The sequence below is a fragment of the Rhinatrema bivittatum genome, chromosome 18, assembly GCF_901001135.1.
Source record: "Rhinatrema bivittatum chromosome 18, aRhiBiv1.1, whole genome shotgun sequence".
NCBI classification, from domain to species: domain Eukaryota; kingdom Metazoa; phylum Chordata; class Amphibia; order Gymnophiona; family Rhinatrematidae; genus Rhinatrema; species Rhinatrema bivittatum.
The window spans coordinates 10,496,020-10,510,452 of NC_042632.1; the positions used below are offsets into that span (position 1 = coordinate 10,496,020).

Genomic DNA, 14,433 nt, shown 5'->3' on the forward strand with positions numbered 1-14,433 from the left:
GAGATGGGAGGAGAAGTGGCTATGGCTGAGCACCCAAGAGAAGGCCTTCTCCTGCCTCCCAGCCAAAGCCATGGCGGGCACACAAGGTCCAATTGCATGTTTCTGGTATACCCGGCTCGGCTCCCATGCCCTGATCTTGCATGCAGCACAGTGGAGGGACCAGGAGCAGGACCACGCTATGTCGCCATGCTGCTAACCTGTAATGCAATGCCCACCGTGACCTATTTATTTATTTTGCACTTTCTTATGTTCCGCTTCATTGCCAAAAAATTGCTCGAAGCAGGCGTATGGAAGAAGAGGAACATGGAGAGCGTGGAGAAAAGGGAGAGAACGGAACCCGTGATGCGAGAGATGGAAGTATAGAAGGGAAAAGGAGAAACAAAAGAGGAACGAGTGAAGATAGTTGGAGACTGAAAGGGGCTGCCAAAAAGGAGGGGGTGAGAGGCTGGAAGACCCGACGGCAGGAATGTACAGCCTGCATACTGTAATAAGAAAGGTGGACCAGATCGAATACAAAGTAGGGATTCACAACTCTTCAAAGCAGCAAGTCCGAAGGCTAGCACCAGAGGACATAGTAAGATAGTAAGTGACGGCAGATAAAAGCAAAAGGAAATGGGAGTTTATGCAAGCAGCAGCAGCAGCCTCTCTCCCTGGGCAGCACTGCTCCTGCTCTGGTTCTGACAGTAAGGCCGGCTGCCAAGTTGGCTCCATTGCTCTGAAGAAAATAAGGAGGGAAGAGCTGAGCTGTCAGCAGAGAGGCGGAGCAGACTGCAGAAATAAAGCTTGACTTTCTCACCCATGCAGGGATGAAGAGCTTTCTGTTATTCACATAAATCTGTGCCACACTTTTTCCTAAAGCCCCGGTAGCATCCAGACCTGGAAACATTTGGAATGTGATTTTTTTGTGTGTGTGTGTGTGGTTTTTCTGCTGCATTTGGACTGCACCCTGGAGATGAAATCTCTGGCACTAGTAATGCTGCTGACAGTGGTGATGCCAGGTTTCCAGTGTTTCCCAATCTTTTCGCACCAAGGCTGGCTGAGGTTACTGAGGGAAGGGGACAGCTGTGGGCCGTGCCGGACAGATCTCTGTCCCAGTTTGTCCCACTGTCCTGCTGGCACAGTGCTGGATGAATGTGGCTGCTGTGCGGAGTGTGGCAATGTGGAAGGGCAGATCTGTGACCTGGATGCCAGCACTCACTTCTATGGAAAGTGCGGTGATGAGTTGGAGTGCCAGGTGCAGGTAGGGGACATCCCTGAGCCCCAGTGTGTATGCCGCTCCCAGCACAGCATCTGCGCCTCGGATGGCCATACGTATGGCAACATCTGCCGCTTACAGGAGACCCAGGCACGGAGGAGAGCCGACCTGAAGCTTAGCCACATGGGACCTTGCAATGCAGGTATGAAATCCTTTCACCTGCCCCTTGGCAGCTCTACTGCTGGTGTGGGAACATAGGGAGCTGGTGTGGGAACATAGGGAGCTTTGTCTTTGTCATTCCCTGCCTACTGACTGGAGACTGAAGCGTGGTATGGTTGCACCAGGAAAGTAGCTACAGCTCTGGAAAATCTAGAAAGCTGGACTCTTACTTCTACCTTTAATTAGACTAACTGAAAGCTCTATTTGAAGACTTATTTTTATTGTATTAACGTACTGAGCAGAAAAAGAGCACAAGTATGTGATTCTGTGAGACCAGAGAGAGATCGTTTTCAGTAGCTGCCCCTGAACTATGGAACTCCTTGCCGGAGGCTGTACTTTTAACATCCTCTTTAAAGTCAGTTATGAAAATGCTGCCGACTTTTTTTTTTTTCAGCTGGCATTCGCAGATACCGTTTGAAATATGGGAGGTGTGACGAGACATTGATAGCTAATTTTGTGTTTGTTGTTTATCTGCCTTCGGTAATGTTTGTTTTGTGTGAATTTTATTATGATTGTTTTAAATAAATAATGGAAATGTCAGTGAACAATATAAAAAATAATTACATGTTTAGTTGCCCAGATAGAAAATGAAAGGAGTTGTCTGAATTGTTGATCTGAAAAGCTCTCAGTTAAAGCCATTTGTTATATTTATGGTGTTTTCCCATCATAGTGGGTTATTCCTGAAGAAGTTGCATTTGACACTGATAGCGAGACTCTTCCTGATTTATTGGGAAAGACAGGCACCCCATGGACCAGATGTCCTGTGAAGCAAACTCCTATGGTCAGAGCCACAGGAGCCACTGCAGTTAAAATAAGGAAGAACGTACTAACAGAGAGGCTTTCCATCCATGTGGCATCGTTTCTAAAAGGAAGGAAATAAATTGCTCATTTCTGGCTGTCCAGGAGGTACTGAATTGCGTTCTTTATAACAGTTTCCACAATTTTTCCCAGCACTGAAGTTAGGCTCACCGGTCTATAGTTTCCTGGATCACCCCTGGATTCCTTTTTAAATATTGGAGTTGGTCATCTTCCAGTCTTCAAGTACATCAGATGATTTTTATGATAGGTTACAAACTTTTACTAATAGGTTTGTAACCAGGCAGGGATCCCTCCCTTTGCGGGTCCTATAGGCCCATTTCACCAATTAATTTGGATCTGAAGATACTGGCTAGAGTATTTAGCATTGCGGCTGAATAGATTCCTACCAGCGCTTGTTCATTCTGACCAGGTGACCAGCGTATGGCTACAGACAATGTACGTAAATTATTGATCTTATGTGGTGGGTTGATTGAGAGCACATCCCCTTTGTTTTGTTATCCATTGATATGGAGAAAGCCTTTGACCTGGTCCATTTGTCCTTCCTATTTAAAACTTTACAGCAAATGAACTTTGGCCCCTTCTTTCTTCAATGAGTAAACTACATGAGCTCCCTAAGGCAAAAATTAAAATAAATTGAGGTTATGGGAATGGTTTTTACATATGCAGAAGGACTAGACAATGATGCCCCCTTTCTCCATTGCTATTTGTGTTGTTTTTGGAGCCCTTTGCCATAAGATTACAAGCATCACCTCATATTAAGGGGATTAGTGTTATGATTAATGGTGTTTGGGATGGATCCTTGGACACTGTGGCAGCTGACCACGCCCACGGGGGCAGTCCCTTGAAGGACTACGGTGTCAGGCTAGACTCCAGACAGACAAACACAGATTTGAATCTTTTATTAGACAGTTTAATTGACCACCAGAGATGGCAGTAGTGAGTAGTGGTTGTAGAGCCCGGATGGGCGCGTCTCTCACAGAACGCTGGAACAGCGGATCCTCTGCAAGGCAGTGCTGTAGTGGAAAGAGGCAGAGTTATGAGCATTATATAAAGCAGTCAGATTTCCAATGTAGAAATAGGAGAAGCTCCGATACAGGGAAAGCAGGCCCTCGAGGAGCGAGTACCTGATCCCTTAGAGCAGAGAGACTCAATAGCATTGTACTCACTTAGCAGTAACAGAGATTCCACTAGACGAGAGGTCTGGCACCGGAGCAGAGAGCAGGCCCTCGAGGAGCAAGGAGCTGTTTCTAGTGAAGCAGTACTGTGGAGAGAGATGGTATCTGTACTCACTGATGGTAACTGTAAGTTAGTTCTTCCAAGTAGAAGGGTAGAGGTTGCAGGCAGCGACACAGGGAACATGGGTCCTCTAGGTGCAAGTACCGGTTTCCTGATAGCACCTGAAAGAAGCAGAGAGGCCCCCAAGGAGTGGGTACCCTGTTAGAGACCCCGAAGGGTAGTAAGAGTTCCAAATAGCGCTGGAGTGGCAGAGTAGCTTAGGAACGGAGAGCGAATCCCATCCGTACAAATCCTGTTGCAAATACTGTAGGCAGGTTTACCCAGAAGGCGTGACGCCAGAACAGGGGGACGCCCCTGAGGTTCGCGCCAACATGGAGTTAAAGATGAGGGCGACATGCGCGTGCGCACCCTAGAGGTACCTTGAAGGAGAATGGTGGGAGGCAGCACCAAAGCCAGTCCGGGGACGCCGGCGAGAATGGCAAGCAGATGCCACGGCGGCCATCAGTCCAAGGTGAGCGGGAGGAGCCGAGAGTAGAAAGAGGTAGGCGGCGCGAAGCCGTAGAAGACCGATGGATGCAACAGTACCTCCCTTCAAAGGGCGGCCTCCAACCCTACTACCAGGTTTTGGTTTGTGTGGATGCATCTGATGAAACTAAAGAAGCATCTTCTTATCCAGGATATTTGCCATCGGCTCCCAAGAATTTTCCTCGGGGCCGTAACCTTCCCAAGACAGAAGGTATTCCCAAGTTTTGCCACGTCTTCTTACATCCAGAATAGCTTCAACCTTATATTCAAAGTCGTCTTCTGTGGTAATAGAAGTTGGTTCTGGAGACTTGGATGAGAACTCACTGAGAATGAGTGGTTTCAAAAGTGAAACGTGGAATGCGTTGTGGATTTTCAATCCAGGAGGTAGCTTCAGACTGGCTTCAGACTTGCTTCCGATTAGCATGGAGCAAATCGAGTAGAAGGTAATTTTAGTCTCAAGTGCTTAGTTGACAACCAGACTTTGTCACCAGGTTGAAATACAGGCACTTTAGAATGATGAGCGTCATTTGATTTCTTTGCTCATTCACCCGCTTTGATTAGCATGTCTTTAGTCTGAGTCCATAATTGATGGATATCATCAGCAGTGGATTGAGCTGCTAGGAATGACACTGAGAGAGTCAGTGGAAGTGGCGGTGAAGGTAGTCGTCCATAAACCACTGCGAATGGTGTTGATCCAGTGGATGACGCTGGATGTGAGTTAATGGCGAATTCTGCCCATGGTAACAGTTCGGCCCAGTTATTCTGATGGTAACTCACATAGGCATGAATGAACTGTTTTAGGGTCCTAGTCATCCTCTCAGTTTGGTCATTAGATTGAAGATGATAGGCAGATGTATAATCCAGAGAGATGTCAAATAGCTTGCACAAAGCCTTCCAGAATTTTGCCGTGAATTGAGATCTTCTATCAGAGACAAAGTGCTTCAGTAGGCCATTTAGGTGAAAGATGTGTACGATGAAGAACTTAGCAAGCTCCAAGGCTAAGCCCGACAGCCCCACGAAATGGGCCATCTTACTGAAACAGTCAACTGTCACCCAGATAGTATTCATTCCTCCAGAAAGAGGCAGATCAACTACAAAGTCTGTAGCTATGTGAGTCCATGGCTCCTCTGGAACTGGCAGTGGTTGCAGCAATCCCCAGGGCTGACCAGAAGTAGGCTTATATTTAGCACAGTTGGAGCATGACGCTACATAGGAGTACATGTCTTCCTTGATTGTAGGCCACCAATAGTACTTCTGTAATTTCAGCAGGGTACGGCGTTGACCAGGATAGCCAGCCAGCTTAAAATCATGAGCCCAGTGTAGTAGTTTCTTTCTGCGGTTCTTCGGTACAATCATTTTACTGGCAGGCACAGAATGGGTAGCCGCCAAGATGACTTTCTTCGGGTCGATGATATGCTGAGGTTCTTCAGGAACATCCTCAGAGAGGAAAGAGCAAGATAGGGCATCAGCTCTGGTATTCTGGGATGGTATTTGAGCACGAAGTCAAAGCGATTAAAACCATCTGGCTTGTCTGTGGTTAAGACGTTGCACATGACGGAGATACTCTAGATTCTTGTGGTCTGAGAATATGGTAATTTGATGTTGTGCGCCTTTGAGCCAAGGCTGCCATTCCTCGAATGCCATCTTAATAGCCAGGAGCTCTTTATCTCTGATCCCATAGTTCTTCTCTGCAGGAGAAATGCGCCGCGAGAAAAAGAAGCAGGGATGTAAGGCTTTAGAATCTCCAGTTTGGCTCAACATGGCCCCTACTCCAACATCTGAAGCGTAAACCTCCTTGAGGAAGGGTGTGTTGGGGTCCGGGTGACACAGACATGGCTCAGTGGAAAAGGCAGTCTTTAATTTCTTGAATGCGGAAATGGCCTCTGCAGACCACTTTGAAGCGTTAGCCCCTTTCCGTGTCATAGCAGTTAAGGGCACTGTCAAAGAAGAATAGTTCTTTATGAAGCTTCTATAGTAGTTTGTAAACCCCAAAAATCGTCTCAGGGCCTTCAGACTGGTAGGTTGAGACCAATTCTTGATACTCTCTAATTTTTGGGGATCCATCTGGAAGCCTTGTTTTGATATGATATAGCCAAGAAAAGGCACAGATTCTTTGTGAAACTCGCACTTCGACAATTTGGCATAGAGACGGTGTTCTCGAAGTCTCAGTAATACTTGTTTGACATCTGCTAGATGAGTAGACATATCTTGTGAAAAGATCACGATGTCATCTAGGTAGACAACGACATATTTGTACAGAAGGTCCCGCAGAATATGTCGTTCATCATGTTCTGAAACACGGCGAGGGCGTTGCACAGGCCAAAGGGCATCACCAAATATTAGAAATGGCCGTCTCGAGTGTTGAAAGCTGTTTTCCACTCGTCGCCTTCGCAAATGCAAACCAAGTTATAGGCTCCCTTCAGGTCAAGTTTTGAGAATATCTTAGCTCCTTGAAGTCGATCAGAAAGCTCTGAGATCAGAGGTAAGGGGGATCGGTCTTTAATCGTGATCTTGTTCAGACCTCGATAGTCAATACAAGGACGCAGTGTGCCGTCCTTCTTCTCCACGAAGAAGAAGCCTGTGCCCGCAGGAGACTTAGATGGTCTAATGAAACCCTTTTGTAAATTTTCCTCAATGTACTCGGACATGGCTTTGTTCTCCACCACCGGCAATGGGTAGACACGTCCCTTAGGAGGTTCAGCATTAGGTTTCAGTCTTATTGCACAGTCATAAGTTCTATGTGGCGGAAGGATGTCAGCAGCTTCTTTGGAGAAAACATCATGGAATGAAGCATACTGAGGCGGCAGTCCTGGCATCACTGGAGTTGTAGGCATACAGAGAATAGGAGTGACCTCCTTTAGGCATTTGCCATGGCATTCTGGGTCCCAACAGGAGAGTTCCAACGTGGCCCAATTAAATTGCGGCATATGCAGCTGCAACCAGGGTAACCCCAGAATGATAGGGTGCATGACCTTCTCCAAAACAAAGAAGGAAATTAATTCAGTATGGAGAGTTCCGGTGCGGAGGGATACTAGTTCGATACAACAGGTAACATTACCCGGTAAAGGCTCCCCGTGTATAGATGATAAGAGTAGTGGAGTCTTCAGAGTGGTGGGGGGAATCCTCAAGTGTTCCAATAGACGTTGAAGAATAAAATTACCTCCTGCCCCTGAGTCCACCAGGGCAAGGGTCTGAAATTCCAGAAGTCCACAGATCAGAGAGACAGGGAAAGAGAGCAGAGGAGAGGGCATAGTGAGGCCTAAGAAGAGTCCTCCTGCAGGACTTAGGCCCGTCCATTTCCCATACATATCGGGCATGTTTGGACTGCATGACCAGCTTGTCCACAGTACATGCACAATCCATTCCTCTTCCGAAGTCTTCTCTCTTTGGATGTCAAGTGACTGCGACCAAGTTGCATCGGTTCTTCCCCACTGGCAACAGGAGTCAAAGGAACCATCCTGAGGGCAGGTTTAGCACGAACTTCCTTCTGAACAGGTCCTATACAAGGCTTGAGTTCTTGCACCTTATCACGAAGCCAGTGATCAATTCTAGTAGCTAAGGCCACAGCTCATCCAGCGAGTCAGGTGTTTCATGAGCAGCCAGCTCGTCCTTCAAGCGGGAATCCAAACCTTTGAAGAAGAGAGTTTTCAGGCATCTAGGGTCCCAATGTAATTCAGTCGCAAGAGTCTTGAACTCTATAGCAAAATCAGCCAGGGGTCGGTTGCCTTGCTTCAGGTCCACCAATGTAGAACCAGCAACAGTATACTGGGCAGGATCATCAAAAACGGATTTAAACAAGTCCATAAATCCGTCAATATCCTGAAGTATGGGGTCTTTGCATTCCTACAGCACGGAAGCCCAATTCAAAGCCCTTCCATCCAGGTAGGATAGAATATCTTGGCGTAGGCTGCGGGGAAATGAGTGTATTGTAATGCAAAATGCATACAACACTGGTTTAAGAAGCCTCTAGTTCTCTGAATCTCCCCAGAGAAATGTACTGGAGTAGCAAGAAGGACAACACTCTTTATAGTTACCTCAGGTAACTGACCTTCATTACTAGATGCAGAACCTTGATTCTTCTGTGCGTGCAGCTGATGAAACGCAGTAGTCAATTTCTCCAATGAGTCTTGTTGTTCAGCAACGTGCAAGGCCAGGCCTGAAATGGCCTGCAAAGCGTTGAGCTGAGCCGGATCCATGGAGTTAGCAATCTGTTATGGTTAATGGTGTTTGGGTGGATCCTTGGACACTGTGGCAGTTGACCACACCCAGGGGGGGGCAGTCCTGAGACTGCCCCCCGTGGGCGTGCCAGGCTAGACTCCGGACAGACAAACACAGATTTGAATCTTTTATTAGACTAAGTGACCACCAGAGGTGGCAGTAGTGAGTAGTGGTTGTAGAGCCCGGCTGGGCGCGTCTCACACAGAATACTGGAACAGTGGATCCTCTGCAAGGCAGTGTTGTAGTGGAAAGAGCGCAAAATAAAATAAATATTCAGAGTCCCAATGTAGAAATAGGAGAAGCTCTAAGGGATCAGAGAGATGGTATCTGTACTCACTGATGGTAACTGTAAGTTAGTTCTTCCAAGTAGAAGGGTAGAGGTTGCAGGCAGCGACACAGGGAACATGGGCCCTCAAGGAGCGAGTACCGGTTTCCTGATAGCACCTGAAAGAAGCAGAGAGGCCCCCGAGGAGTGGGTACCCCATTAGAGACCCCGAAGGGTAGTAAGGGTTCCAGATAGTGCTGGAGTGGCAGAGTAGCTTAGGAATGGAGAGCGAATCCCATCCGTATGAATCCTGTTGCTAACTCAACGAGCTAGCAAATACTGTAGGCAGATATATCCGGAAGATGTGACGTCAGAACAGGGGGACACCCCTGAGGTTCGCGCCAACGTGGAGTTAAAGATGAGGGCGGTACCTTGAAGGAAAATGGCGGGAGGCAGCACCAAAGCCGGTCCAGGGACGCCAGAGAGAACAGCAAGCAGACGCTGCTGTGGCCATCAGTCCAAGGTGAGTGGGAGGAGCCGAGAGTAGAGAGAAGTAGGCGGAGCGAAGCCGTCAAAGACCGACGGATGCAACAATTAGTCTGGGTGAGTCCCAATTTAAGTTATCATTATTTGCAGATGATGTTATGTTTACCCTGACGGACCCATGCTCTTCACTAGAGGGTTTTGAAATCGAAATAGAGTGGTTTAGCAATGTTTCTTGCTTCAAGGTGAACTTTGATAAATCTGAATTGTTAAATATTAACTTACCGGTTATGGAGGTGTCTTCTGTTAAAAAGCACTTCCCATTTTGGTGGGCTAAAACATCCCTTAAGTACTTGGGAGTCTTTTTAGGTGCCAGTACTGCAGATCTATTTAGCCTCAGCTATATTCCTTTATTGAAAGCCATAGATAAAGACCTAGAGAAGTGGCAGAATGGACCTTTCTCTTGGCTCGGTCACATTCCTATAGTCAAACTGAACGTGCTGCCATGGCTATTTGTTTTCTACCCTACCAATTTTTTTGTCTGCTGTACTCCTCTGTCTATGGCAGAAAAAAATCTTTGATTTCATTTGGCAGCGACACCCTCTGAGGGTTGTACATTAGATTCTTTTTCAACTCAAAGTACAGGGTGGCCTTGGAGTCCCTAATTTGTCCTGGTATTTCGCTGCTTCGCAACTTAGAGCACTCATAGACTTAAACAGATCTGGAAAGCAGTGGGAGGCTATAGAGCAGGAGACTCTTGAACCTATGTCTTCAGCTGCTTTCACCATGGCAACCTCGTTCGTCAAGGCGCCCATTGCAATGTATACCTTTTGCCCTCCGCGGTTTGGGCGCAGTGGAAAGCTAAATTGGTAGGTGACTCTATTTCTACCAGTTGTCCCTTTTCCATAATACCCGCTTTCCAGCAGGATTTCAGACTAACTCGTATAATAATGGAAAGCTGCTGGGATCATCACTATTGCTCATTTATTCAGGCAGGGTAGTTTATTAGCCAAGGAATCCCTTGAGGAAACCTGTCATCTCGGGTATGTAGATTTCTTGGCCTTTGCTCAGGTTCAGCATTTTATAGGCTCCCTGCAGTGATCAAACATTTTGAGCGTTAAGTCTATGTTTGAAAATTTCTGTGCTCAAGCTGACACTGTTCAGAGCACTGTGTCCAAAATGTATATGTTACTTAATGGACCGGAGCTGGAATCTTTTCTGCACTCCAGGAAATGGGATATGGATCTTGGGCAACCTTTAGCTCAAGGGATTGGGGAATTGTTTATATCAATGCTAGTAAGTGCTCTATTTTGGCCCAGATGCCAGAGAATTGGTTTAAGCAATTATATCGAAGGTACCTCACCCCAGTTAGGTTACACAGATTATAATCCCAATCAGTCAGAATTGTGCTGGCATAAATGTGGATTAGTGTGGACTTTTTATTTTCACATCTGGTGATAAAAAAGGAACTTTCAGTTACTTCTGGAAGCAAAAGTAACTATTTGGCCAGGTCTGTTTTACTAAATTTGGCAATCCCTGGGTTGAATAAACACAAGCAATGTTTCTGTTTTCAGGTTTTTATTGCAGCATGCAGTTTGGTTGCTATTGGCTGGGAGCAAGAAGGAATGCCTTCCTTTCAAAAGGTTTTGGACAGATTACATGCTCACTGTCGGCTGGCTTCCATTACTGCTGCACGGGACTATCAGATGGTTTCCGTTCTTGCTGTATGGAATCCACATAAGATTAAATCATTGACTTTTTGATGGGACAGACCCTCCCTCTTTAGTTGTAACTCTCTCAAGCTCTGCTCGCCTGTGGCTATGTTATCTAATTCCCCATTATCTTTATTCTCAGTATTTCGATTTTGATCTTGATATTCAGACGCTCTATCTATTGATTCCATGTTCAGAGGCTTCTCTGATCTTGTATATTAACTTGTTACGGACTCCTTCATGAGGGTGGGGAGTTGAGTGGGTTACAGTGATAGTTCCTTTGTATTTTGATCACTATTCCTTTTAAGGAAGTGATCATATCACTGTTCTGGTTTTCCTTGTATTAATCAAAAATTCTTAATTTAAAAAAAAAAAAAAAAATCCTGGAAACTAATAATATGAATTATTAGACATGGATTGCACAGGACCTGTAACCTAATGAGTGACAATTTGCTAGATATCTTTTATTGATACAAAAAGTTTTTGTTACTTTTAGGATGAAAATCCCAGCCTTTAAACTGTATTTAATTTCAATAACTGTATTTTATATTGATTAGCAGTTCTAAAAGCAATTTATTTATTATTATTTATTAAAACAATTAAATTCTGCCTATAGTGAAAATGCATGCTAGGTGGCTTACAGCAAAATTCTCAAAATAACTGGTTACAAAACAGAATCAAAACAATAAATATTAATCAGTACATCCTTAAAATGAAATTAATTTTGCACAGATATGTTTTCAGTTGTTTACAGAACATTAAGATGTCATTGCAATTCCTTAATTCATCAGGAAGAGAGTTCCACAAAACCGAACTGGCTACAAGAAAGGCACATTTCCGGGTTTCCATTAACCTCACTTGCTTAACTGTATGTACCTGTAGTAGTTGCTTGCCTTGAGAACGTAAATTCCGAGCTTGAGTTTTTCGTTTTAAAAGAGCTAATAGGAAGGGCTGTCGACCTTTGGAACTTTAAAAACCAACATCATCAATTTAAATACAATGCACCTAGCTAATTGAAAGCTAATGAATATTTAATAATGAAGAACATGGTCCCAACTATGAGCTACTGAAATCAGACAGGCCACATATTTCTGCAAAAGTTGAAGCAGACAGTGAAAAAAGGAAGGCCAACAAACAAAACTTTGCAATAATCAATAACACTAATCATGAAGGATTGAATTATTGTACAAAAATCATCTGTCTAAAACAAATCTCAAAAGACGAAGTAATCATAATTTATAAAAGCCTGTATGTAGTCCTTGTTGAATTTGAGGCCGAAATGATAATTGTGCATCGAAAAGAAAATTCAAATTTTGTATGACTGGTTTGAAGGACAGATTTTTGTTTAGAATCATATGAGTAAATATTTTGATCTTGTAAAAACTGAGAATTTTTTGAAAAACAGATGAGCTCAGTTTTGTCAACATTCAATTTAAGATGGTTATCTTCTCAACATTATCAGCATTTGGATGTCTATCTGCCACCAGATGTAAGGCAGCATGCAATTAATCAGTAACTGGAAAATACATCTGTATGTCATCGGCATTACATTCTAAACAATAGAGTGCTGATCTAATACTTGACATAATGGGAGCAAATATATATTGTATAAAGCTGCTGACAATACTGATCCCTGGGGACTTCTGTGGACACTGTAAACTATGACAAAGGAAGATCACCAATCACAACATGTTGTTCTCTCAAAGACAAATATGATTCAAACCATTTAAGTCCTTTTCCTCCTACTCCTAATCCCCTCAATCGCTGTAATAAAATGTTATGAGAAATTGTATCAAAGGCAGATGACACATCAAGATATACTCCAATTACTGCCTTGCCTTGGTCAAATTTGAACAACAAATAATTTGTGACCGAAGCCAACACTGGTTTGCCTGGAAGATAATATTTCCCTTCAAAAAGTCAGCAAATTGAAAGTAAATTATTTTTCTAAAATTTTTTCTAAAGACTCAAATTAGATATTGGGCAATAACTGGAGAGGGAGACCATTTCCTGATTTCCCCATTTAGGCACAGACCAGACAATAGCCATTTTTTAATATGGCAGGAACATGACCTTCACATAACGAGCGATTATATGAATTAATCAAAGTGTCTAATACATGGATGCAAAGCACAAGAGAATTTTTAAATTGTGTGGTTTATTTTATTAATTCTCTATTCCCAACTTCTTCAAAAGTGTCCCATAAAATAGGACTTTCCATGGCAATATTTTGATCTATTTCAGTTTGAAAATTCAATGTTAAGGCCTTAGACCTATTGGTCATAAAAGTTGCAAATTCATCAGAGGAATCTTTTATAGAACAATTTGAATCTGCTGGACCATCAACAATTCTCATTATCATATTAAATAATTCCTGTGGCTGATTCAAAGATTTCTGAAGCTGAGAACTAAAATAAGTTTTCTTAGTTAATACAAATAATCGCCTATATTCATTCTTTGCTTGATGGTACTGGGGTTGAATAATCTCCAACCGAGGTCTTCGCCACTTTCTCTCATTTTTCTTTTAGATGACAGTAATATCTTTTATCAAACCATGGAACTCTAGGATGAACACACTGAAGGGCCTTACTAATTAAAAGGGCGACCTTGTTGGTGATGGTACTCAAGCTGCATCAAATGATTCAACAAGACGGTCACTTGTACAATGATCTAGATTATTTTTTGCTAATAACCATTCTGTCTGAAATAAGTTTTCATCCACTGGGGTACGAACTTTCCGAACAGAATTTTCTGGCAAATTTCTGACAGGACCCCCAGGGTAAGAGAATCTAAAAGAAATTTAAAAAATGATCTGACCATATGACCGATTCAATTCTCAAGTCAGTAATCACAATGGGATTTATTAAATCCTCAATGTTAGTACCTAACCTAAAATGGGTGCACCAGGATGCATGGCTGAAGTAATGCACTGTTTCAAATGGAAGGAGGCTCAAAGATCTTCATATTCTTTAAAAATTCTATGAGGTTTAGAATCAGAATGTATATTCAAGTCCCCTATCAGTAAAACTTTGTGGGAGATTAATGGTAAACTCATATAAAAATTAGAAATAAACAAAGGTCCTTGCAAAGAACTTCTGGAGGACAATATAACAATGCACAGCCCCAACTATGGATCAGGATCTTAAAAACAATGTTTTCACAATTGTGTCCAATTGAAATTGGAAGCCTATGAAGTAATAAGGTGGATTTATAGAATAATAACCCCCATCTCCATCCCATTTTTCTTCCCTCTTTTGTTGAAAGAATGAATAGCCTGGCGGGCAAATTAAGTGCAACAACGGTAAATCAATGGGAGAAAGCCAGGTCTCCAACAAAGTAAATCAAATGAACCATCAGATAAATGGGAAGAAATTGCATCACATTTTTGTATCCAGATAATCTGGTTAAAGCTGGGTTTGTCTGAGAGATGCTACCAGAACATTCAAGATGTTTTACATTCCTAACGCTTGGGAAAGACTTAGGATGGGACACACAAAAAAGGGCTGTATATCCCTTTCCCCGTACAAATGGCAGTCGGATTAGCTGCCATTAAAAAAAAGAAGGGCAGGCTGCGCAAACATCAAAAATATTGCAAGTAATGAAAAGAAGGCCAGCGAAGGAATCAGCCAGCAGGCAGTACTCATGGCCGCGGCCCTGCGCCGGCAGCTCGCCAGTGGCAGGCTAGCCTGTAAACCCAAGGCTTTCTCAGGTGTCATGGGCCAGAGAAAACCAAATAGCAAAAATAAAAAATGAAGCTGCCA

The 14,433-nt window shown here is 43.6% G+C and overlaps 1 protein-coding gene across 1 annotated transcript in view; it reads left to right on the forward strand.

Annotated features, from left to right (window-relative positions):
- The first annotated feature begins 856 nt into the window (after positions 1-856).
- LOC115080045 (kazal-type serine protease inhibitor domain-containing protein 1-like) overlaps positions 857-14,433 on the forward strand; it is a 99,141-nt gene continuing 85,564 nt past the window's right edge. The window contains exon 1 of the mRNA XM_029584076.1: positions 857-1,397. Within this exon, the coding sequence (XP_029439936.1) occupies positions 953-1,397 (445 nt within the window). The 5' untranslated portion in view covers positions 857-952. The remainder of the gene's footprint in view (positions 1,398-14,433) is intronic.